Source organism: Myotis davidii, unplaced genomic scaffold, assembly GCF_000327345.1.
Source record: "Myotis davidii unplaced genomic scaffold, ASM32734v1 scaffold595, whole genome shotgun sequence".
Classification (NCBI taxonomy): domain Eukaryota; kingdom Metazoa; phylum Chordata; class Mammalia; order Chiroptera; family Vespertilionidae; genus Myotis; species Myotis davidii.
Genome location: NW_006286790.1, coordinates 158,666 through 182,983, shown reverse-complemented (window position 1 = coordinate 182,983; position 24,318 = coordinate 158,666). Strand labels below are relative to the sequence as shown.

The 24,318-nt window shown below is 40.3% G+C and overlaps 1 protein-coding gene across 1 annotated transcript in view; it reads right to left on the bottom strand.

Moving 5' to 3' along the window:
- The window catches only part of ANKFN1 (ankyrin repeat and fibronectin type III domain containing 1), a 220,662-nt gene that overhangs the window by 98,286 nt on the left and 98,058 nt on the right, over window positions 1–24,318 (bottom strand). Inside the window, exons 5-6 of the mRNA XM_006758689.1 lie at window positions 14,473–14,667; window positions 12,663–12,776 (exon numbers count right to left, since the gene is read on the bottom strand). Coding sequence (XP_006758752.1) covers window positions 12,663–12,776; window positions 14,473–14,667 — 309 coding nt within the window. The remainder of the gene's footprint in view (window positions 1–12,662; window positions 12,777–14,472; window positions 14,668–24,318) is intronic.

The window sequence follows — 24,318 nt, the reverse complement described above, 5'->3', positions numbered from 1 at the left end:
ACGTTCGCTTCAAGCTGCCTGGCTGCCTGACGCCATCTTGGCTGGCAGTTAATTTGCATATCACCCTGATTAGCCAATGGGAAGGGTAGCAGACGTACGGCTAATTACCATGTTTCTCTTTTATTAGATAGGACTAGAGGCCTGGTGCACAACATTCGTACCTGGCCTGCATCCTTTAGCAGTCCAGGAGCCCTCTGGGATGTCCGACTGATGGTTTAGGCCCGCTCCCCATGGGAGGGAACTGTGGAGCCATGAAGCCTCTTGGCGGAGAGGGAGGCCCACCAGGCAGCTCTTTATTGAATGTCGTGCACTAAGCTGCAGTCAGACATCCTTAGCGTTGCTGCGGAGGTGGGAGAGGTTCCTGCCACCACCGCTGCGCTTGCCGGACGTCTGCCCGGCTTGTGGCTGAGCGGTGTTACCCCTGTGGGAGCGCACTGACCACCAGAGGGCAGCTCCTGCATTGAGCATCTGCCCCCTGGTGGTCAGTGCGTGTCATAGTGACCAGTCATTGTGCCATTTGGTCGATTTGCATATTACCCTTTTATTATATAGGATAGATGTGATCTCTACTATGGATATGTCAAAATCTACCTTCTTGCGGTAGATTTCTTTGGATGTAAGACTAAAGGTGAATCATTTGTTTCTGTTTAAAAATTCTATTCTTTGCAATGTTCTATAATTATTATACTAGTTTTTTGTTGTTTTTGTTCCTCTATCCTTTTTCACCTCCAGAAAAGTTTTTGTCATTTGCTATCCTGCTCTGTGTCTCTAGGACACCCTTATGGACTGCATCATTTAAGGCCCCTGGCCCTTGGGCTTCTAGTTGAATTTAGACAGTGCCTCTGTATGGTGGTGGGTATGTTATTTCACATAGCAAGCAACTCCTGACTGGTGCCCCTGCCCCAGCCTTTACCCCTCTTCCTTTCCAACATACAGATAATGACAGCCTCCCAAAGTTACCAGTCCTGTATGCCTTGCTATCCCTCACACAATCTATAAATAAGCCTTTCATTAAATTTTCTTGACAATTCAAGCTGAGTGTGCTACTCTTTTCTGCTGGGACCCTGGTTGATACAAGGGGTGTACATTATTTTTATAATTGGAAAAATTTTATTTAAGAATCACAAAGGACAACCATAGCCTCCCACCTCCCAAAAGAAAGCACTCTTCACTGTGTGGAGAGGCCCCTCAGCTTCCAGACTTGAGGGTGATTATTTTTGTTTCATTTTTGAGCCCTCACATGAAATTAGGCTTCAGGCTAGAACACCTATTTCTTAGAAAAACACACTTTCTCCTGGAGAGAAATTCTAGAAAGCAGTCGCGGACTATTGACAAACTATAATGCTGCAAAGGGTTCTGGCCAAAAAGGAATCGAGAAAATCTCTGAGGGGAGAAGGTGGCCCAGAAAGTGGTGCATCATCTGCAGTCCCAGCCTTGTGCCCAGTCAGGCAGCCACAGACAGAGCTGCGCCTTGAGCGGAGACCTGCCTCTGTGGCCACTGGAAACTCACCAGCCCCTGTGGCGTCTGGGCTCAGTAACTGCCAGTCTCCCAGGGGGTAAGTGATACAGTTTGTTCAGTCTGGGGGTGGGATGTTGGTGTGAGGTGGTGATGGGGATGGTTGTGGGGGGTAGCAAGAGGGGGGCTTGGCACGTCACCATGTACTGCTCCACTGTTAAATCTCGATTGGCAGGCTGACTTTCCCCCAGGAGGAAGTGTAGGGAGGAATCTCACAGTTGCATGGCAATAAAGAGCTGCCTGGTGGGCCTCCCTCTCCGCCAAGAGGCTTCATGGCTCCACAGTTCCGGAGGGGTGTATGAGGGGGAGGAGGAAGAAATAAGCTGCTCTACTCAGCACTGATGTGATCACCTTTGCAGAAACTTTCCAGTGGCAAGTGTGTTAAAGACAGCAGGCTTTGGGGAGCCAGCAGGATGAAACTGAAAGCAAGAGGAGGGGGTCCGGGAAGAGAACTAGAGACTACTTATAAAGGAAAGGGATGAGAGGTGAGATTCAATAAAAGAGGGTGTTGGACAAAGCCTGTGAAAAACTCCAGCCTCAACACTTGGAGTCAATGACAGGCCTTATTTTCCTCATGCTGTGAAGTGAATTTTATGTTGGTGAGCTTTGATTTCCCCATTAACCTCTAAGTCCCATAAACAAGGGGACTGTTTATTATGAATCACAATGAAATAATTGAGTACTTACTATGTATATGTTGAGCCCTGTGCCAAGTACTAGGAATACAGAGATGAACTAAAAGTCCCTGCTCACCTGAGACGTACAGTCTGATGGGAGGGACAGATACTAGAACCACGACAGCACATTCACAGCCTAGTTGAGTGTTAGAGTCACTGAATAGTTTTTGAAAAACTACCTCTGCTTGGGTCCCCACCCTGCAGAGACTCAGATTTGATTGGAATGGATTCTAAGGTGATTCTAAAATGCAGCTTAGTTTGAGAATTTCTGTTTTAAAATTTTCTCAGGATTCTATGAAACATTATTCCTGTGAAACATCCAGTGATAGTCAAATAATTAAATTTGAGAAATAACTTATTGGATATATTAGATATTAAAGACTAAGAAGTTCTATAATAAATCTCTTTCAACCTAAAGAAATAGATGTTTGCAGGTTGTGAACATTACTTTGAAGAAAATGTGAAAAGCACAATGAAACTTATAACAGACTTGATTGGTATGTAATACTTAGAAAATGCTTCTTTGAAGCGTTTACTAGAAACCTGAACAATCTGTGGGCAGGGAGTGGGAGAGGCAGTGATCCTGGCAGAGGGATCATTGTGTGCAAGGATCCTGTGATAGGGAAAATGTTTTCAGAAGAGAAAGAAAGCCTGTGCTCCTGGAACGTAGGTGGTGAGGTGAAAAAATGTAAAAGACAAGATTTCTGCCTTCAAGGAACTCATACCATAGGGAAAAACCTCACATATTCTAAATAGTCCTTATTACTTTACTAAAGGCCCGATGCACGAAATTTGTGCAAGGGGCTTGGCTCTCACAGCCCTGTCTTTGTCCGGAAGGTTGTCTGGACCATCGTTCCGCCGTCTGGTCTAATTAGCATATTAGCTCTTTATTATATAGGATGGGTCTGTGATTTTTCCAAATATAACAGGAAGAAAAAGAAATCAGTGTCAGGAATAATCTTTCACCAGCTGATACAAAAACCCAGTTTCATGTTTGTCCCTAGGTAACTTACATAATTTTTTTAAGCAGCAGATATGCTTTCATAAGTATGTTGGCTTAGGCTAATATTAGCATGAGGTCATGTTTACTGAGCATACAGTCTGGGGAAAAAAGGAGAAGTGACTTGGAGATTGGATCAAGATGCTAAACTGACACACATGTTTGCCACCTTTTTTCTCTCCAAATCCTTCAAAAAGTAAAGTATTTTAAAATACATCCATTAGCTAGAAAACAAAAAAGTGAGTCCTAAATACCCATTTCCCTCCTCATTTCTTTCTTAAACCCTAATAACCACTAATCTGTTCTCTATTTCCATATAATTTTGTTAATTTAAGAGTGTATATGTGGAATAAAACCCTATGTAGTCTTTTCGGATTGGCTTTTTCACTCAATGTAATTCTCTGGAGATTTATCCAGGTTGTTATGTGTATCAGTAATTTGTTCGTTTTTATTGCTGTGTAGTATTCCAAGGTGAGAATTTACCCAGTTTGTTTAATTATTTATCAATTCAAGGACATCTAAATTATTTCCAGACTTTGGTCATTATAAATAAGGCTGCTATTAACATTTGTTTAATTTTGTTGAGATACTCAGTAGTGTAATTGGTAGGATATATGGTAACTGCATGTTTAGTGTTTAAAGAAATTGTCATACTTTTTCTGAGAACCTGTATTTTGCATTTTCACTAGCAGTGTATGAGTGACATCATATTCATTAGTAAAATATTAGATGCATGTTGACAAAAGAAGGTAAGAGAGAAGGATACCTACTATCCCAGTTACTATTCACAATGTAGTAGAAACTAGAATTCACAATGATTTTAGTTAAAGTGAAATACAAAAAAGAAAAATATTAGAAAGGAAGGGACAAAATGGCACTTATCTTTAAGATAATAAGGGGAAGAGATTCATGAGATATAAGATATTCTACTGGGGGGGAAAAGCTACTACTAAGAGAGTAAACAAGCAACCCACTAAAGATTTTTTTAAAAAGTAGTAATAGACCCATAGGCCAATAGTAGAATATCTTAAAAAGAAAGTTCACTCATGATAGTCACAAAAACTGTAAAAATATATCTGCCATGAAACTTAACAGGAAGTGTAGAAGACCCATGTAAAGAAAATCATTAAATTTTCTTGAATATGTAAAATTCAGCTTGGTTAGGAAGATGTGATGAATGGGGAGCTTCACCAAATTAATTTAGGAATATGATAGTAGCCCAATAAAATTTTAAAAATTAAACTTGACAAGCCAATTCTAAAATTCATTTAGAAAAGAATGTGTGCAAATAACAGACATTTTGGACCAGATTACTATGGGGAGGGACTTGCCCTACCACATGTTAAAATATAAAGTTATTATATGGGATTATCACAGGTGTAGACAGATCAGTAAGACAGAGTATGTGAATGCACAAATCTTTCCAATTCTAGTTAATAATCCTAGAAAAAAAAAACATATTCTGGGATTGTTAACTAGAAGTGGAAAGATTTGTGCATTTACATACAGTCACATATAGGCATACCTTGTTTTATTGCACTTTGCTTTATTGCACTTTTGAGATACTGCGTGGTTTTTATTTACACATTGAAGGTTTGTGGCATCCCTACACTGAGCAAGCTTATTGATGCCAGTTTTCCAACGGCATTTACTTGCTTCATGTCTCTGTGTCACATTTTGGTAATTCTCCCAGTACTTTGAACTTTTACCATTATTATATTTGTTGTGGCGATCTGTGGTGAGTGATTTTTAATATTATTGTTGTGATTGTTTTGGGGCACCATGAACTGCAGGCCCAAAGAAGACCATGAATTTAAAATATGTGCACTATGACTGATCCATGGACTTGCCATTCCTCCATCTCTCTCCCTCTCCTTGGGCCTCCCTATTCTCTAAGGCACAATATTGAAATTAGGCCAGTTAACAACCCTACAGTGGCCTCTACTAAAAGTGTTCAACTAAATGGAAGAGTCACAAAAACTGTAAAAATATATCTGCCATGAAACTTAACAGGAAGTGTAGAAGACCCATGTAAAGAAAATTATTAAATTTTCTTGAATCAAAAGGTAGGAATAATTAAGTTTGTGAGGAAGAGATGTTGAAAGCTGAGTTAAGGCGAAAAGCTAGGCCTATTGCACAAAACAGCTAAAAAAGTTGTGAATGCAAAGGAAAAGTTCTTGAAGGAAATTAAAAGTACTATTCTAGTGAACACACGAATGATAAGAAAGCAAAACAGCCTATTGCTGATCTGGAGAAAGTTTTAGTTGTCTGGATACAAGATCAAACATTCCCTTAAACCAAAGCCTAACCCAGAATAAGGGCCTATCTCTCAATACTGTGAAGGCTGCTGAGAGAGGCGAGGAAGCAGCAGATGAAAAGTTTGAAGGTAGCAGAGGTTGTCTCATAAGATTTAAGGCAGCGGTTCTCAACCTGTGGGTCGAGACCCCTTTGGGGGTCGAACGACCCTTTCACAGGGGTCACCTAAGACCATCGGAAAACATATATAATTACATATTGTTTTTGTGATTAAACACTATGCTTTAATTATGTTCAATTTGTAACAATGAAATTGGGGGTCACCACAACATGAGGAACTGTATTAAAGGGTCCCGGCATTAGGAAGGTTGAGAACCACTGATTTAAGGAAAGAAGTCATCTTCATAATATAAAAGTGCAAGGTGAGGCAGCTAAGTGCAGATGTAGAAGCAAATTATTCAGGTGATCTAGCTAAAATAATGAAGTTGGCTACACTAAACAACAGATTTTCAATGTAGACAAAACCACCTTACGTTGGAAGAAGATGCCATCCAGAACTTTAATAGCTAGAGAGGAGAAATCAATGCCTCGCTTCAAAGTGTTGAAGGACAAGCTTTCTTGTTAGGGGCTAATCCAGCTATTATCTTTAAGTTGAACCCAATGCTCATTTACCATTCTAAAAATCCTAAGGCCCTTAAGAATTAATGCTAAATCTACTCTGCCTGTGCTCTATAAATGGAACAATGCCTGGATCGTAGCAAATCTGTTTATAACATGGCTTACTGAATATTTTAAACTCACTGTTAGCACCTATTGTTCAGAATAAAAGATTGTATGCAAAATATTACTGCTCATTGACAATGTGCCAGGTCACTCAAAAGCTCTAATAGAGATAGATGTACACTAAGATTAAAGTTTTCATGCCTTGTGATGAGCACAACATCTATTCTGCAGCCTATGGATCAAGGAGTAATTCTGATTTTCGTCTTATTGTTTAAGAAATACATAAAGCTATAGATAGTGATTCCTCTGATGGATCTGGGCAAATAAAATGAAAACCTCTGGAAAGGATTTATCATTCTAGAGGCCATTAAGAGCATTTATGTTTCATGGAAATGGGTCAAAATATCAACATTATAAGGAGTTTGGAAGAAGTTGATTCCAACCCTCCTGGATGATTTTGATGGGTTCAAAACTTCAGTGGAGGAAGTAACTGCTTATGTGGTGGAAATAGCAAAAGAACTAGAATTAGAAGTGGAGCCTGAAGATGTGACTGAATTGCTGCAGTATCATGCTAGAACTTTAACTGATCAAGAGTTGCTTCTTATGGATGAGCAAAGAATGTGTTCTGGAGATGGAAGCTACTTCCAGTGAAGATGCTGTGAAGATTATTGAAATGACAAAAACACATTTATTTTTTTAAAAATATATATTTTATTTATATTTTACAGAGAGGAAGGGAGAGAGAGATAGAGAGTTAGAAACATCGATGGGAGAGAAACATCGATCAGCCGCCTCCTGCACATCTATGTGCCCACAACCGAGGTACATGCCCTTGACTGGAATCGAACCTGGGACCTTTCAGTCCGCAGGCCGACGCTCTATCCACTGAGCCAAACCGGTTTCGGCACAAAAACACATTTAGAAAATACATAAACTTAGTTGATAAAGCAATGGCAGGGTTTGAGAGGATTGACTCCAATTTCAAAAGAAGTTCTATGATAGCTAAAATGCTATCAAACAGTGTTGTATGCTTACTATAGAGAAATCATTTATGAAAGGGTCAGTTGATGTGGCAGACTTCATTGCTGTCTTATTTTAAGAAATTGCCACAGCCACCCCCTCCTTTAGCAGCCATCAACAGTGAGGCAAGACCCTCCACCAAGAAAGGGATTTTTAGAAAGCTCAGACAATGGTTAGCCTTTTATTTTCTTTAGCAATATAGTATTTTTAAATTAGGATATGTACATTGTCTTTTTAGACATAATGCTATTGCACACTTAATAGACTCTAGCATAGTGTAAACTTAACTTTTATATGTACTGGGAGACCAAAAAATTTGGGTGACTTGGGTGACTTGCTTTATTGTGATAGTATTTCCTTTATTGCAGTGGTCTAGTACTGAATCTGTAATATCTCCAAGGTATGACTCTACAAGGGTTGAAATATCATTTAATAAGGAAAAAAAGTGAGAAAACTGCCCTAGCTGGTGTGCTCACTGGTTAGAGCATTGGCTTGCACACTAGAGGGTCTTGAGTTTGTTTTGGGTCAAGGGCACATACCTGGGTTGCAGGTTCAATCCTTGGCCCCAGTTTGGGTGTGTGCTGGAGGCAACCAATGGATGTGTCTCTCTCACATCAATGTTTCTCTATCTCCTCTCTCATTCTCCCTCCCCCCTCCGCCTTCCATTCTCTTTTTAAAAAAAATCAATGGAAAAAATATCCTTGGATGAGGATTAACCACACCAAAAAAGTAAAACAATCTATGCTCATGAGAAGAAAAATCTATATATATAAATGCCTAAGCAACCATTAAGACTGATCAACCAGTCACTAAGATGCGCACTGAACACCAGGGGGCAGACACTCAATGTACTCCCACAGCCAACCTCCCATGGTCCCTCCCCGAAGCTAGTGGGTCCCAGATCACCCCGATTGGAACCTCCTGTGGCCTCTTCCCCCCAGCTGGCTGGCCAACCTCCCAAGGCCCTTCCCTCCTGCTGGCCGGCACCCCCATTGGCCCCAACAGCCAACCTTCCACGGTCCCTCTCCTCTGCCGACCAGCTCCCCTTATAGGCCCCGATTAGGGGACTGGGCTGCCAACCTCCCAGGGTCCCTCCCCCCGCCGCTGGCCCCCTGATAGGCCTCGATCACCAGCCAGACTGAGGGACCCCATGCATGCACAAATTTGTACACCGGGCCTCTATTGATTAAATAATTATGGCACCTCTATCTAGGGAGTAAGGATACTATGCAACTATTAAAAAGAGTGAAGATTAAACACTGTACATGGTATTATTGAGTTGAAAAAAATCTAGTCATAGGATTAGATAAACAGTGTGATAATATTCATATTAGAGTTCACACAAACAAAGCTGTACTTTCACATGCATATACATATATGTGTACATGCATCAAGAAAGGATTGTAAGGAAAGACATAAACTCATAACAGAAATGAACTTGGTGGTTAGGGATGTGACATTGCGGGAAGGGTAAATCTTGACCTTTTCTTTTATATAACCCTATACTGTATTGTTTGGGGGTTAAATTTTTTCTCTAAATGAAGAATATGCAAAAAAAGCTGTGTTTTACAACATATCTTATTGGTGAAAGGTTTTAAGGTGGTTCACAAGATGGGAAGAGAGGTGGGGAAGGGCACCATTCAACCAAGGTACTCAGATTCACTGGAGCACTTAATTGAAGCATATCAAAATTGGCAAACCCCAAAATGGGACTACTTATGGGCACACTCTTAAAAACTAGAAAATCATTTATCCTATGGATAGAAAACAGATGCTATACTGCACCTGTTGTAGGATACTGTTCTACCCACCCTGCAAAGAGCAGCAACATCACTTTTGAAAGTGTTTTCTACTTTGGGCCTGCAGAGAAAAGACATATCTTCAGCCAATGAGAGCATCAGGCAGGTTACCCAAGGCAGTGAGGAGAAAATGTGGAACAAAGTTCTGGCAGTTGTCCAAAGCATCTGAAGTAGCTCTAGCTGTACTTTGCAAACTATGAAAATTGGTAAGATGGGACCAAAGAATGCAAGGGCTCTTTGATTCTAAGAAGAAACATCCAGAAAACAGACAGTAGTCCTCTTGGCCCTGTTTCCCTGCATTCAGAGGAGCTGCAGGCAGAAAAATCCTGTGGGTGTCACTCAAAATTGTTTCATGGGTTATAAGCTGAAATTGACAGCTGTCATGTCCAAGAAGTGATGGCAATGGGCCTGGCCCCCAGGATTTGAAAGAGGTTTATAAAGAGATGCTCTTAAAAACATTTCTAGATATCAGCAAACTTAAAAAAACCAGCATGTTGATGCGTTGAGTGTCAACAAGTAAGAAACAGAAGCATCAGATCTTCTTTCAAACACTGGCTAAAGCACGAAGGGGGAAAACATCCAGTTATCAAAATAGGCTTGAGGTTTTTTGCTGAGACCAGAAATTCTGGGGAGCAGTGTGAGATGTTTTTGCCAAACCTTAAATACTGCAGGGGAAGCCTTCCCTCTAACCAGTTAGATCAGCGGTTCTCAACCTGTGGGCCGAGACCCCTTTCGTGGTCGAATGACCCTTTCACAGGGGTCGCCTAAGACCATCCTGCATATCAGATATTTACATTACGATTCATAACAGTAGCAACATTACAGTTATGAAGTAGCAACGAAAATAATTTTATGGTTGGGTCACAACATAAGGAAATGTATTTAAAGGGCCAGAAGGTTGAGAACCACTGAATTAGATAATTGCCTTTTCATTCTGTGGATTTCTCATTGTTTCTTCTTCTTCTTTTTCTTTTTAAAGCAAACAAAATAATTAGCCTTGTCTCAGGATAATTTTGCTGATATTTCCATACTGAAATAATTACTTCAGCCCTGAATTAAACACTGTCCTTCTCTGGGTACAGTAGGCCACCAGCTGTTTTAAATAACCCTTGAGAGGGTCAGGTTAAGGACTCAGTTTATGACCTTATAAATTAACATAAGGGAACCTACTCCATAATGCAACAGACAATCTATTTATAATGCTTAATTAATCTCCTGCAGTCACTAACAGAGCCCACTTGTGACCTTTCGTTTCAACCTCACCAAATGTAAGTCTCCTGAGATGAGAGGTGTTAATATGTGAATGCTGATAGAATTTGCTGGCATCGTGGCCAAGTATTAAAGAGCTGACAGTCTGGATAAATTAGCTCCTGATAGCTTACTAATCAAGTGGAAGAAGCAAATGTCAAGTTGGGCAGCACTGATGAAACCCTTCATCAAACCCTGAGTGGGAGAAATACAGAAAGAGGAAAATGGCCATGTCTGACACTGCTGGCCAAACCAGATTTCATGCAGACTTGGCAGATGAGACAACCAAGAGAAAATGTCAGACTTGTTTCAAAAGATGGCTGTGGGAGGTCATTCTGGGTGGCTGCCTTTAGCTGTTATTGCTAGTACTCCTAGGCTGCGATTTTCAAACTGTGTGCCCAAACGGTGTGCCGCAACCATTTTTCAAACTTGCAATACCTGACTAATCAGAGTCACTGACCTTTTACCTTACATTGAAAAAAAAAAAAGACAACAGCCAACACAATAGCTGTCTGGTGTGAATGGATCAAAATTATGCCTTTTTTTTTGGTCAGATCTGCAAAAGATATATTTTTTGGTGTGCCGCAGCCTTTTAGTAATTAGTTTATGTGTGCCATGAGCTAAGAAAGGTTGAAAATCACTGTCTTAGAATGATACAAAAAATCCAAAGTGAACCAATTCAGTGCTGTCTTAAGGAAGGTTCTACAGACAGAGTGGAGTTATCTGGAAGTGCCTCAGAAGCTATAGGGCAGGGGTCCTCAAACTACAGCCCGCGGGCCACATGCAAATACAAATATTGTATTTATTCCCGTTTTGTTTTTTTACTTCAAAATAAGATATGTGCAGTGTGCATAGGAATTTGTTCATAGTTTTTTTTTTTTAACTATAGTCCGGCCCTCCAACGGTCTGAGGAGGACAGTGAACTGTTCCCCTGTTTGAAAAGTTTGAGGACCCCTGCTATAGGGTATGGGGAGAGCAATGTTTTTAGACATGGGAACAGGGCCTGGGAAGAAGAAAGGAAATACATATGCCATTTGGACATTCTGTGGCCCAAAGGGAACAACAGTGACCTGAACACAGAAATTCTGCCTTGTGGCCTGGCATCTTGGAGTATGCACGGAAGGCTTTGTCAGATTTTAGAACTGTCCAAGGTGTTTCTGTGTGTCTTCATCATTCAGGGAACTAGATTTCTTTATGTCTACCACATTTAAGCGTCAATGTAAGAGATACATCTGGCACTGCTGTGAGCCTTAGGCAGGTTCCTTAACCTCATTGCCTCCATTTTCTCATCTGCAAAGTGAGAATCTTAACAGTACCTACCTCATAGGGTTGTTGTGAAGATTAAATAGAGTTAATACATATATAGGCTTTAAACAGTACCTCACATATAGTAGGCACTATGTAAGCCTGGACTGTTTTCATGGTAGCATCTCTGTAGTATCTTTCTCCTCTGGGTTCTCCTTTCCTGGTGCTGCTGTAGCAGTCAGCTCAGACGGACTTCAGAGCTTCTCTTGTGCTTCCTTCAGACTTAATGAACTTTTGCAGTTATCTGGTTTTTAAAAATATTCTCATTCGACATTAATAAGGCCATACATTTGGACAGAATTTAAAAAATTATATACTACTAGAGGCCCAGTGCACGAAATTCGTGTACTGGTAGGGTCCTTAGGAGCTGCCAGCTGCCCACCAGGTACTCGCTCCCTTCCCCCTTGCCAGCCCCGCCCCCTGGTCAAACTCTTGGACAACTCCCAGTTGAGGGGACAATTTGCATACTATGCTTTTATTACATAGGATTGTTTTTTTTTAGTCCTCAACCCTAGTTACCTGTCTTTACAGCTATCAATTTATATGTCCCCTATTTAGTATGTTCCACATCCCAGCCTCTAAGTGCCTTGGAGCCAGGCTCATTCTTTAGTACAGCGGTTCTCAACCTGTGGATCGCGACCCCTTTGGCGGTCGAACAACCCTTTCACAGGGGTCACCTAAGACTATCCTGCATATCACATATTTACATTACGATTCATAACAGTAGCAGTAGCAACATTACAGTTATGAAGTAGCAACAAAAATAATTTTATGGTTGGGTCACAATATGAGGAACTGTATTTAAAAGGCCAGAAGTTTGAGAACCACTGCTTTAGTATGTCCTCCTCAGTCCTGTCCCCAACCCTATGCTATGCACAGAGCAGGTCCTCTGCAAACAGAATTGGAATATTAATTGAGAATCCTGGAATGACAGCTTGGTCTTTCTGTGACGTATTCTCAGTTACCTTATTGTTCTGTATGTGGGAATATTTCAACTCTACATAGAATGAATAACACAGCCCATCAGTAGGAAAATCAACACAAAATGCACAACTGATCCTCAAACAATGGATTGTTTTTTTAAGAAGGAGTAATGAAAAACTATCTGAGTTCAATACCTTTATATCTGGTCACTACAGCTGCATTGACACTAAGAGGCTCTTGGAAGCTGACGGTGAGTGATGTGCTGCTGGTTACCATGAGGCAGACATTGGTTGGCACCTCGGGGGCTCCTGGGACAGAAGGAAAAACACAAGGATCTTAACATAACAAATCCTTTTCAATGTTCTCGCCTCTTCAAAGGATACCCAGAAACACACACTATGGAAACATTTGTTTTGTAGAGCCTAATAGCTTTTGCTTTTGAACATTTTCATTAGAAGTCTCAATGGCCTTTATTTGTTGCCATCTTGTCTTATTTGATCATTAAAACATCATTTGAAGGGGTAAATAATACCAGTTAAGCCTTCCCAAAGTATCCTGGAAACATAATAGGAGGTTAGCTGGACCAGCGAAGAGGAGGCTAGAAAGTGTTAGCAGGAACTATTGTATTTCATTAAGTACTTTTGTGTAAATCATCGCAGGGGAGACTTTTTGCAACCCTGTTGGTAGAAAGGGCAAGTAACAGCATTCCATTCTTTTTGGGTGAGGAAGCTGCAGCCCAAAGAGGCAAAATGACTTGTTCAAGGACATATGGCTTTGGATGACCAATTCTGGACTCTTCCCAACATGGGATGTTAACTCACCTTGCTCTCATTGTGCCTGCTATTACACAGTAGTATTTTACTAGGAAAGAATTCACATGCAAATGTCATGTCTACTAATAGATTTCTTATGGTGTTAGATATTTCTTCTAGGTGTTTTGTGATTTAGAAAATTAAAAATTGGTATCAAGTCTAAAAATATGATTTCTTCTAATATTAATTTGTCCTGAATGAAGCACAATAGCAAGTGCATTTATTAAAACAATGGCTGGATTTTTTTTTAAAAAGAGCAAACATATCAGCATTGCTTAAAAGATTGTTAATAATAAAAGCAACCTTTCATTCATGTCAGTTATTTCCTTCAAGAGAAAGGAGTAGGCCTAGTTTGGGGCTTAGTATTGAGTACTACTACAGAAAACAAGAGTTTTACTGCTTTGGTTTTTATCACAGCTAAGGTTACTGGAGCAGAGGCAGATAATTTCCACACTAATGAACTGATCTTTTCCTTATATTTAAATTTTCAATATAATTCTAATTTTTTTGCTGTTTGAATAAGATTTTCTTTTGGAATTAAAGTTTAATATTTCACAAGTTTGAGTTTGAATTACATACATATTCTTTTATATCAGAGGCGGCAGTAAGCAGTACCTTCCAGTGCTAGTATTATCCAGAAACAAGACTTGTTTAAACTAACAAAAAGGACTGGTAATAGAGAATGGACGTGCAGACAAAAGCATAATTCATGGGTTGATTGCCTGTCCTCTGCAGCCTGTATTCACTGAAGGTCAGTTTACATAAGCTCTATATAAAAAATGCAGTAGAGAGTCGAAAACAACTTACACTTGAGCCTGAAGCAGAAACTGGACAAATAGGCAAACAAATATTTTTCCACCTCTGCATCCCAAAATATAGTCACTTAGGGCATCAGACCATCCAGGTCATTAGGCATTAGGGCGTAACGGGTGGAAAGTGCTAGATGAGTGTGACATGGTGGAGGGAGGCCAGCAGCACTGAAGCCTCATTGCTGTGGCCAGAGAACCTATCAGGAGCCAGAAAATCAAGACAAAAGATCCTTTTACAGTCTCCCAGAACCCTTGCTCCAAACAGGCCGACAACGGTCATCCATGACCCTGTAGTGCTACAGAAAAATCAGTAAAGGAAGGCCTGGCTGTCTCAAACCAAGGTTTGGTCCAGTTAAACGTAGAGGGCCTCTGCTTATACTCACTGGCATGTTCGAAGCCTGTTTTCATGCGTCTGTAGAGCCGGTACCTCCACTCCCAAGCTTTCAGCTGTTTCTCTTTGTCTGTGTTGTCCAGACTGAATCCTTCATTCTCCACCTGAATAGACAGTTCACTCACCCTCTCCTGGGCTTCCTGAACCAGTGTGTTGAGGTGCATGGCTCGACTTTCCAGGCTGACAACTAAACAGAAAGAATTAGGTGATTCCTTTTTCTTGCTGGGAAAACGCTGCTTCACTGGCAAGAGATCTGAGAGTCCACTATAGGTTTTAAAAAATGCCCGGCGGAAGTGGGATCCATATTCGTTACTAATGTTTTGTTATGATAAGGTCTAATTAGTGACATTTACAACTAGATTAAATGGTAAATCCATCCATTTAAGGTATTCCCACTGCCCTCTGGCCCTCTTATGACACACACCCCATACAGCTGCTTAGCAGTTAATTAGAATTCCACTGTCAAGTGCCCACGAGGACCGCTTCTTATCCAGATTGCACACGTTTCCATGCTCTTCAGAGGACAAACATTTAGGAGCTAAAGCTCTGCAGGGCCAGGACGGCCCTAGGAAAAGTCATTGATGAGGGAAGCTACATTCTGCCAGAGTTGTTTGTTCTTTATATTTTTAGAACTTGATTCAGATTTTTTGCTCTTATCACTTTCTGCCCAGCTCATAGACATTTTTGTATGTGTATCCTAGTGGCATAATTCTGTTAGTATTAGTCAATTTATTTATTGCTAACAAAGTGTTCTGCTGCTGCCACAATAGGTCTAGTGCAGCGGTTCTCAACCTGTGGTTCGCGACCCCTTTGGGGGTCAAACGACCCTTTCACAGGGGTCGCCTAAGACCATCGGAAAACACATATATAATTACATATTGTTTTTGTGATTAATCACTATGCTTTAATGATGTTTAATTTGTAACAATGAAATTGGGGGTCACCACAACATGAGGAACTGTAGTGTATTAAAGGGTCACGGCATTAGGAAGGTTGAGAACCACTGCTCTAGTGAATTCTGATGGCTGACTTGAGTGTGATCAGACATTGATCTTTGATTGTGGTCTGATTGTAGGTATGGTCTCTGGAGATGCCCATGCCCAAGAGAGAAAGCTGTCCTAGCTCTTCTTGCTGAGAGAACCTCAGCTTGATATTTCTGTTTTACTCAATGCATGATAGTCTTTATTTGATTGATATCATGTTGTTGACCCAGTCTGCTCTCGTGTGAGTGAATGTTCATGTCCATTATGTTTCACATTCTATGTCAGGCTAGGAGGCTGCTTCTTATGGTGGCTCTCCTGCATGTGGGGGTCTGCCTAGTTGGTCACTTCTGATCTGGGCATGTGGTAGGGGATCAGATCATGAAACAGATCAGAATCAAGTTTGGCAGTTCTGTTACCCACCCATTGAACACTCTCTGTGACCAAAACAATATTTCCCCCAGGTGGGTGGGGAAGAAATCCAACTATATCATTCTTCTAATAAAGGGGGAAATATGATGAAGATAACTCAAGTGAAAATTTGTTAGGTGTATTTTGAAATGGAAATTAGGCAGTTATATATTCATATTCTCTGTGTTCATAGGCATGTTTGCATTAATTACAGGAAATGAATACTAATTTATTATTGCCCCTGCTCACTATCAGTCTAAATTTATTTACCGATGAGGTCAATGAAAAATGAGTTGAGTCTTTTTTTCCTTTTTCTTTCTTCTTTCTTTTTAACATTACTATTTAGAACACTTGGGACTGTGTTTTGCTGTAGATTTGTCATGGTTAATGAATGTTGCTGTAGCAGTCAATCATGTACTCTAAATACTGTCACGCTTTTTTTTTAAAGCCTCAGTCATGAGCCATGACAGAAAAATAAACAAATAAATATAAAGCTAAAAAACTCTTTCACTGAGCAGCTACCCTACACAGAATCCCCCGGGAAGGCTAAAGGAGGCCAGAATAAATGATAATATAAGTGCTGTGGACCTAGGGAAGCAATGATGGGGTATGAACAGGAGGTTCTGGAGAAAAAAAATACACATATACACATGCGGGCACATACTCCAGTGGAAAAATTGGCAATATTAGTGGCCTCAAGGTGCAATTTCCTGGAGCAGTGAGATTGACAAGTCAGTACTAAATGCTGTTAATTTAACTAACTTCAGATTAATGGTAGAGTCTGCTATGACTGAAGCCCTCAAACACAGTCTCATTATAGCCTTGCTGGGAAGGTCCTAAATATAGGCATTGACAGTTTAAAACAAATTCGTATACATTTGTGTATTTTTAGACATAGGTTAGGCGTCAGAGTTTGTGTCACAGTTTTCAGGTTGATTAATTGACCCAGTAACTGCACCCTCTACCCAATCCCCCCTCCTTCTTTCACTCCAAATTATAGAGAAAATGGGGGAATTGTCCTTGCTAAGTCATTCAGTGAGCTTTTTATTGTAAGCCTGATGTTTGAATTGCGTGCATGCGTCAACACTTGGGTGATAGACACATGATTTATAAAAATAAATTTTTCTAATACTATAAATCCCCCCTATTAATTTTTATATTCACAACAGTTATTACGGGTGTGAATTCCAGGTGGCATTTCAGATGGACAGCTTCTCTTGAGCTGTGCTTGGCTCCCCTGACATTTTTCCCTGTCTCTCAATTCATTTCCAGACTTTCCCTCTCTTCCCAGGTTGTAGGCATGATGTTGTTTTACTTATAGGGGTAAAGGGATTCTGTATCTTTAAGATAAAGCACTTTGCCTTTTCATAGACTAACAAGGGAGATGCATATAATTTGATGACTAAGTAAGTTTTCCAAGCTCATATAGATCCCCATGCTTCTTTCTCAAACTGGGGTACCTAAGCTGCAGCCTGATGCCCCAGAATGAGTAGGCGCATCTTCCTGGGTCACCAAATTTCCTGTGTAGATTTTGGTGAAAACACATTATTTATAAATTAAAATGAACACTTTTGTTATGGAGAAGAGGAAAAATTTCCCCCCAAATTGAAGATTTTTTTTTTAAGGGAAACTTTATAGAAGCTCCCCCGCCCCAGGCTAAATCTCCAGGTGCCCCTGAGAATATTTGCCTCTGTTAGAGGTAATCCCATGCATGAGTGGAAGAGGCAATGACTGAGCCAGTGGTTTCACCAAGCAAACCGCCCCCCCCCCCGCACTCCCATGGACTTTTTAATGGCTTAATAAAACACTCTCTTTTGAAAGATTTTCTTTATTGACTACCAAATCAGCTGACTCATAAATTAATCATTTTCTCCCTATTATTAATGAGCTATATAACTGCCAATAGAAGCATCTGTTCAGTAGGAGATAACCAACCTAACAAACTGGGTTAATACATTTTAAGCAAAAGTAAGTAAAAGTGATAATTATCTTAGACTGTGTAGTTTTATCTTTACTAAGTAATGATTTGGTAGGTTAGGCATTTGATCCTGCTGGGAATCGTATTCCTGTTTCTGCCTCCTCAGGATGAGAACCTTTGCAACCCCCTTATTTTAAGGTGAAGAAACTTAGACCCAGGGAGGTGGAATGATTATCCAAGATTTTCTTAAAAACGAACTCGGTGAACTTCCTCTAAACCAAATGGAATGCAAATTAATCTATTATTTATGTATTGCCATTTTCTAACAGCTACCTGTTTGTCATGAGATTGGTGAATTCATTTTGGTTGGTTGGTTGACACAGAAACTAGAAAGGCTGTGTCTATTTTATGATTGAGTTTCCTGCCCATCTACTTCTCTTATTCTTGGATCCATTCTCCCTTTGCTTCCACCCTCTGAATATTTCCCTCTTGAGTCTGGAGCTCCTGGATCTGTTTGCAAGCTTGGGCCTTTTCTCTCTTACTGCTGTAGATCCCTTCTCCAGCCAAGCAGCTACCCCTCTGCACTGCCATAGCCAGCACAATAGAGGGTCTGTGAGTGTGCCGGGAGCAGTCTGGCTGGGGCAGGACCACTTGGCGGCTCCTGAAATAGGCTCCTTGCTATTGTGGTGTTTAATTATCAACAGCATTTCTACCACCCAGTGTATTTGTTATAAGACCTGCCCAGCTAATTAACTATCGGGTAGGAGTAGGGGGAGGGGCAGGCACTTGGTGTTCAAAGAATACAATTATGGTTACTGTTTAAACCCTGAGATAAATAGTGATCAGACACCATCAGAATCTAAACTACAGATTACTAACTACTTTTTCGCCTTGCTAGTTCTTAATTTCGCCCTTGCCCTGCAATTCGTAAATTTGGGCCTGATTGATAATTGCTTAAAAGCTTGAAAATATAACGAGGGTAAAATGTAATTTTTTTTTTTAGGAATGAAAGTGAATATATTTTAAAAAATTTTTTTTCAATTAGTTTACATTCAATATTACTCTGTATTAGTTCCAGGTGCACAGCATAGTGGTTAGATAATCATGTATCTTACAAAGTGGTTCCCCAATATTTCTAGAACCCACCTGCCACCATATATAATTATTACAATACTAGAGGTCCGGTGCATGAAATTTGTGCACTGGCGGGGCGCGGGCGCGAGTCCCTCATCCTGGCCTGTGCCCTCTCACAGTCCAGGAGCCCTTGGGGGATGTCCGACTGATGGCTTTCCCACTCCCCTTGCCATAGGGGAGCAGCGGGCCTAAGCCAGCAGGCAGAAATCCTTAGTGCTGCCATGGAGGCAGGAGAGGCTCCTGCCTCCACAGTTGCACTCAACAGCTGTGAGCCCAGCTTCTGGCTAAGCAGCACTCCCACTATGGGAGCGCACTGACCGCCAGGGGGCAGCTCCTGTGTTCAGCATCTGTCCCCTGGTGGTCAGTGCGTGTCATAGCAACCGGTTGAGCATGGGGGAATTGTCCTTGGTAAGTCAATCAGTGGGCTTTTTAATGTAAAGCTGATGGTTGAAATGCATGCATTCGTCCACACTTGGGTGATAGACAAATGATTTATAAAAATAAATTTTTCTAATACTATAAAATCCCCCCTATTAATTTTTATATTCACAACAGTTATTACGGGTGTGAATTCCAGGTGGCATTTCAGATGGACAGCTTCTCTTGAGCTGTGCTTGGCTCCCCTGACATTTTTCCTGCTTTCCCTAGTACAACACGCTTCGTTTCCAGACTTTCCCTCTCTTCCCAGGTTGTAAGCATGATGTTGTTTTACTTATAGGGGTAAAGGGATTCTGTATCTTTAAGATAAAGCACTTTGCCTTTTCATAGACTAACAAGGGCGATGCATATAATTTGATGACTAAGTAAGTTTTCCAAGCTCATATAGATCCCCATGCTTCTTTCTCAAACTGGGGTACCTAAGCTGCAGCCTGATGCCCCAGAATGAGTAGGCGCATCTTCCTGGGTCACCAAATTTCCTGTGTAGATTTTGGTGAAAACACATTATTTATAAATTAAAATGAACACTTTTGTTATGGAGAAGAGGAAAAATTTCCCCCCAAATTGAAGATTTTTTTTTTTAAGGGAAACTTTATAGAAGCTCCCCCGCCCCAGGCTAAATCTCCACTCTCTTACTGCTGTAGATCCCTTCTCCAGCCAAGCAGCTACCCCTCTGCACTGCCATAGCCAGCACAATAGAGGGTCTGTGAGTGTGCCGGGAGCAGTCTGGCTGGGGCAGGACCACTTGGCGGCTCCTGAAATAGGCTCCTTGCTATTGTGGTGTTTAATTATCAACAGCATTTCTACCACCCAGTGTATTTGTTATAAGACCTGCCCAGCTAATTAACTATCGGGTAGGAGTAGGGGGAGGGGCAGGCACTTGGTGTTCAAAGAATACAATTATGGTTACTGTTTAAACCCTGAGATAAATAGTGATCAGACACCATCAGAATCTAAACTACAGATTACTAACTACTTTTTCGCCTTGCTAGTTCTTAATTTCGCCCTTGCCCTGCAATTCGTAAATTTGGGCCTGATTGATAATTGCTTAAAAGCTTGAAAATATAACGAGGGTAAAATGTAATTTTTTTTTTTAGGAATGAAAGTGAATATATTTTAAAAAATTTTTTTTCAATTAGTTTACATTCAATATTACTCTGTATTAGTTCCAGGTGCACAGCATAGTGGTTAGATAATCATGTATCTTACAAAGTGGTTCCCCAATATTTCTAGAACCCACCTGCCACCATATATAATTATTACAATACTAGAGGTCCGGTGCATGAAATTTGTGCACTGGCGGGGCGCGGGCGCGAGTCCCTCATCCTGGCCTGTGCCCTCTCACAGTCCAGGAGCCCTTGGGGGATGTCCGACTGATGGCTTAATTCCCACTCCACCTGAGGCATCAGTCGAACATCCTTAGTGCTGCCGCAGAGGCGGGAGAGGCTCCCGCCATTGCCGTTGTGCTCGCCAGTGGTGAGCCTGGCTTCTGGGAGCACACTGACCACCAGGAGGCAGCTCCTGTGTTGAGCGTCTGCCCCCTGGTGGTTAGTGCACATCATAGTGACAGGTCGTTCTGCCATTCAGTTGATTTGCATGTTAGCCTTTTATTAAATAGGATTCTCTATGCAGTACTTTACATCCCCAAGACTATTTTGTGACTACCAATTTGTACTACTTAATCCCTTCATCTCTTTCACCTATCATCCCTAATCCCCCTCCCTTCTGGCAACCATTAGTGTGTTCTCTATATTAGTGCTGCCGCAGAGGCGGGAGAGGCTCCCGCCATTGCCGTTGTGCTCGCCAGTGGTGAGCCTGGCTTCTGGGAGCACACTGACCACCAGGAGGCAGCTCCTGTGTTGAGCGTCTGCCCCCTGGTGGTTAGTGCACATCATAGTGACAGGTCGTTCTGCCATTCAGTTGATTTGCATGTTAGCCTTTTATTAAATAGGATTCTCTATGCAGTACTTTACATCCCCAAGACTATTTTGTGACTACCAATTTGTACTACTTAATCCCTTCATCTCTTTCACCTATCATCCCTAATCCCCCTCCCTTCTGGCAACCATTAGTGTGTTCTCTATATTTGAGTCTGTTTCTGTTTTGTTTATTTTTTTCTTTAGCTTTCACATAAAAGTGAAATCATATGGAATTTGTCTTTCTCTGTCTGACTTAGCATAACAATCCTCTAGGTCCATCCATGTTTCACAAATGGTAAGATTTCATTCTCTTTTTTTGGCCAAATAATATTCCATTGTATATATGTACCACATCTTCTTTATCCAATCTTCTATCATTCACTGTAATGTTATTTACAATAACCAAGATATGGAGACAACCTAATTACTCACTAATTTTTATTTTTTAATTGAGACTTTTAAGGAACAATTCATTTGGCTTAAAAAAAAAAGAATACATTTGCCCATTACTAATGATATGCCATCTTTCAATTTAGCACTAACTTTTCTATTGTTATTAGCATTTTCCTTGTTTTTATTGTTCTAAGACAAGCATTTGGTCTAGCACTCAAAGGATCCTTATAACCAGCTTTAGGTGCCTTTTCCTATAGTCCCTTGGCCCTATATGATTTTCTTTGTGAGGAGACGTCATCAAGGTAGCCCAGTCCTTTTCACTTTTAATATTAACTTAAACAGTTTAGTTTAAAGAGTTTCCTTATCCTGAGCTGGTTATAAAAGGCTGTAGGGTCCCTATACCACTGCTCCTTATGAATGTATGACCCTAACCAGTTACGCTGACACCTGGAGCCCATGTCTTATCACTAAACGTGGCATAATGTACCCCTCTCATAAATTGTGATGTTAGTGATAATTTACAGAGAAGACTCAATTAGTAGAGGCTTGTATTGTTATTATACCCATTGGTATATGTTATGCTTTTTTAGAGGCACACAAAAATAAATACTTGTTTTTATAAAATAGCTTTATGTTCTTACATTAAAAAGAACCCCCTCTTTATCCAGATAAAAATTTTCTGTTCCAGTTACCATTCAGAAATATGTTATGTACTAAGTGGTATCAGTTTCAACCCTATCTGTTGTTTCAAAGGATAAAACAAGCTTACTTAGGTATAAATCTTGCATTGTAAGCCAGTATCCTCTGGGCAAACAAGAATAGACAGTTAATAAAATTTATCTTTGCTAATCATAAGTGACAACCTTCTAACAACCTCACAGCTGACTTATTTTCAGGTAGGAACATCAAAAGAAAGAATATAGAGGTAATCCAATAATTGAACATCTTTAAATTCAAACATTCTCATACCATAAGTTTTAGTTTACCCATTTTGCTAAGGTTCAGGACTCAAAATTCATTTTGGCTTTACTTATTTTCAGGTTTTCCCAAGGACTTTGAGAGTGGTTCCAAAAATGTTTTATAGATTTGAAGGGTAAAATTTTCATTTTAATTACCATAGAACTTTCTTCTCTTAGAACTCATTATACTCTGGACATAAGGTCTGGAGTGTTTTTCTCTGCTACTTTCCATCAGAATGTATATTCACAAAGTCCATATTATATAGTTTAGGTTGCAATTGTAGTTCTTTAAGAAGCCAGGGCCAATGACACAGAGAGGGACTCCTGCCAGGTATCCCAAGAGGCAAATGGACATTTTCTCTAAAACAAACACAGAAAACACTTGAAGAACTTATTTAGGAAATACAAAGCATATTACTCAATAATGTTCATAGGGAGCTTAAGTATGAAAGACGATAATTATATGTTCTAATTTTTTAGTGCTACCTGATAGAAATATAATGTGAGCCATATTCCTTTAAATTTCCTAATAGTGACATTAAAAAACAAAAATAGGTGAAATTATTCTTACTATGTTTTAGTTAACTCAATAGAGCGAAAGTATTAATTTAACATGTAATCAATATAAAATTATTAATGAGATATATTCAGTGTAAAATTTACATTTAGAACACATTTTGGACTAGATACATTTCAAGTACTCAGTAGTTATAGTGGCTAGTAGCTCTTGTGTTGGCCAGTGTAGTTTTGGAACATAAAATTCTATAAACTTTAAAAAGTGCTTTTTTATTGAGCAGTGTTTTCACAGCACAAACAACAGATAGATAAAATATTTAAATACTAGAAACTCTAGTGTTTGTTGTTTTTGTTTTTTTGAGAGTTATACTGGATTCCAATGTTTTTGACCATTTATAATGTGCTAGGGAAATAAATGTTTTAAAGCTATTATTACATTTAATTCTCAACAATCCTAGATAGGTAGTGGGGTATCCAGTTTCCAAGAGGGCCTCAAAAAATCTTTGTCTCCTGGTGTTCACATGCTCCTACACTGTACCAGGGTTGGTCTCTGGTCAACAAGATTAAGGAGAAATGAAAATTGATCATTTTTGAGGTTAAGTTATAAAAGACACTGTTGCTTCCATTTTGGTGTCTCTCTCTCCAATCATTTGCTTTGTGGGAAGCCAGCTGCCATGTCAGAGAGCACCTTTATGGAAAGGGAGAGGCCCATGTACAAAGTAACACAAGTCTCTTGTCAAAAGTCACTCTGAGTAAACTTGGAAATGGGTCCTCTAGATCAGCAGTCGCCAACCAGTGTTCCTAAAGGTTAGCGACCGCTGCTCTAGATCAGTCAAGCCTCTAGAGCAGTGGTTCTCAACCTTCCTAATCCGTGACCCTTTAATACAGTTCCTCATGTTGTGGTGACCCCCAACCATAAAATTGTTTTTGTTGCTACTTCATAACTGTAATTTTGCTACTGTTATGAATCGTAATGTAAATATCTGATATGCAGGATGTATTTTCATTGTTGCAAACTGAACATAATTAAAGCATAGTGATTAATCACAAAAACAATGTAATTATATATGTGTTTTCCGATGGTCTTAGGCGACCCCTGTGAAAGGGTCGTTCGACCTCCAAAGGCGTCGCGACCCACAGGTTGAGAACCGCTGGTCTCACCACACTGCT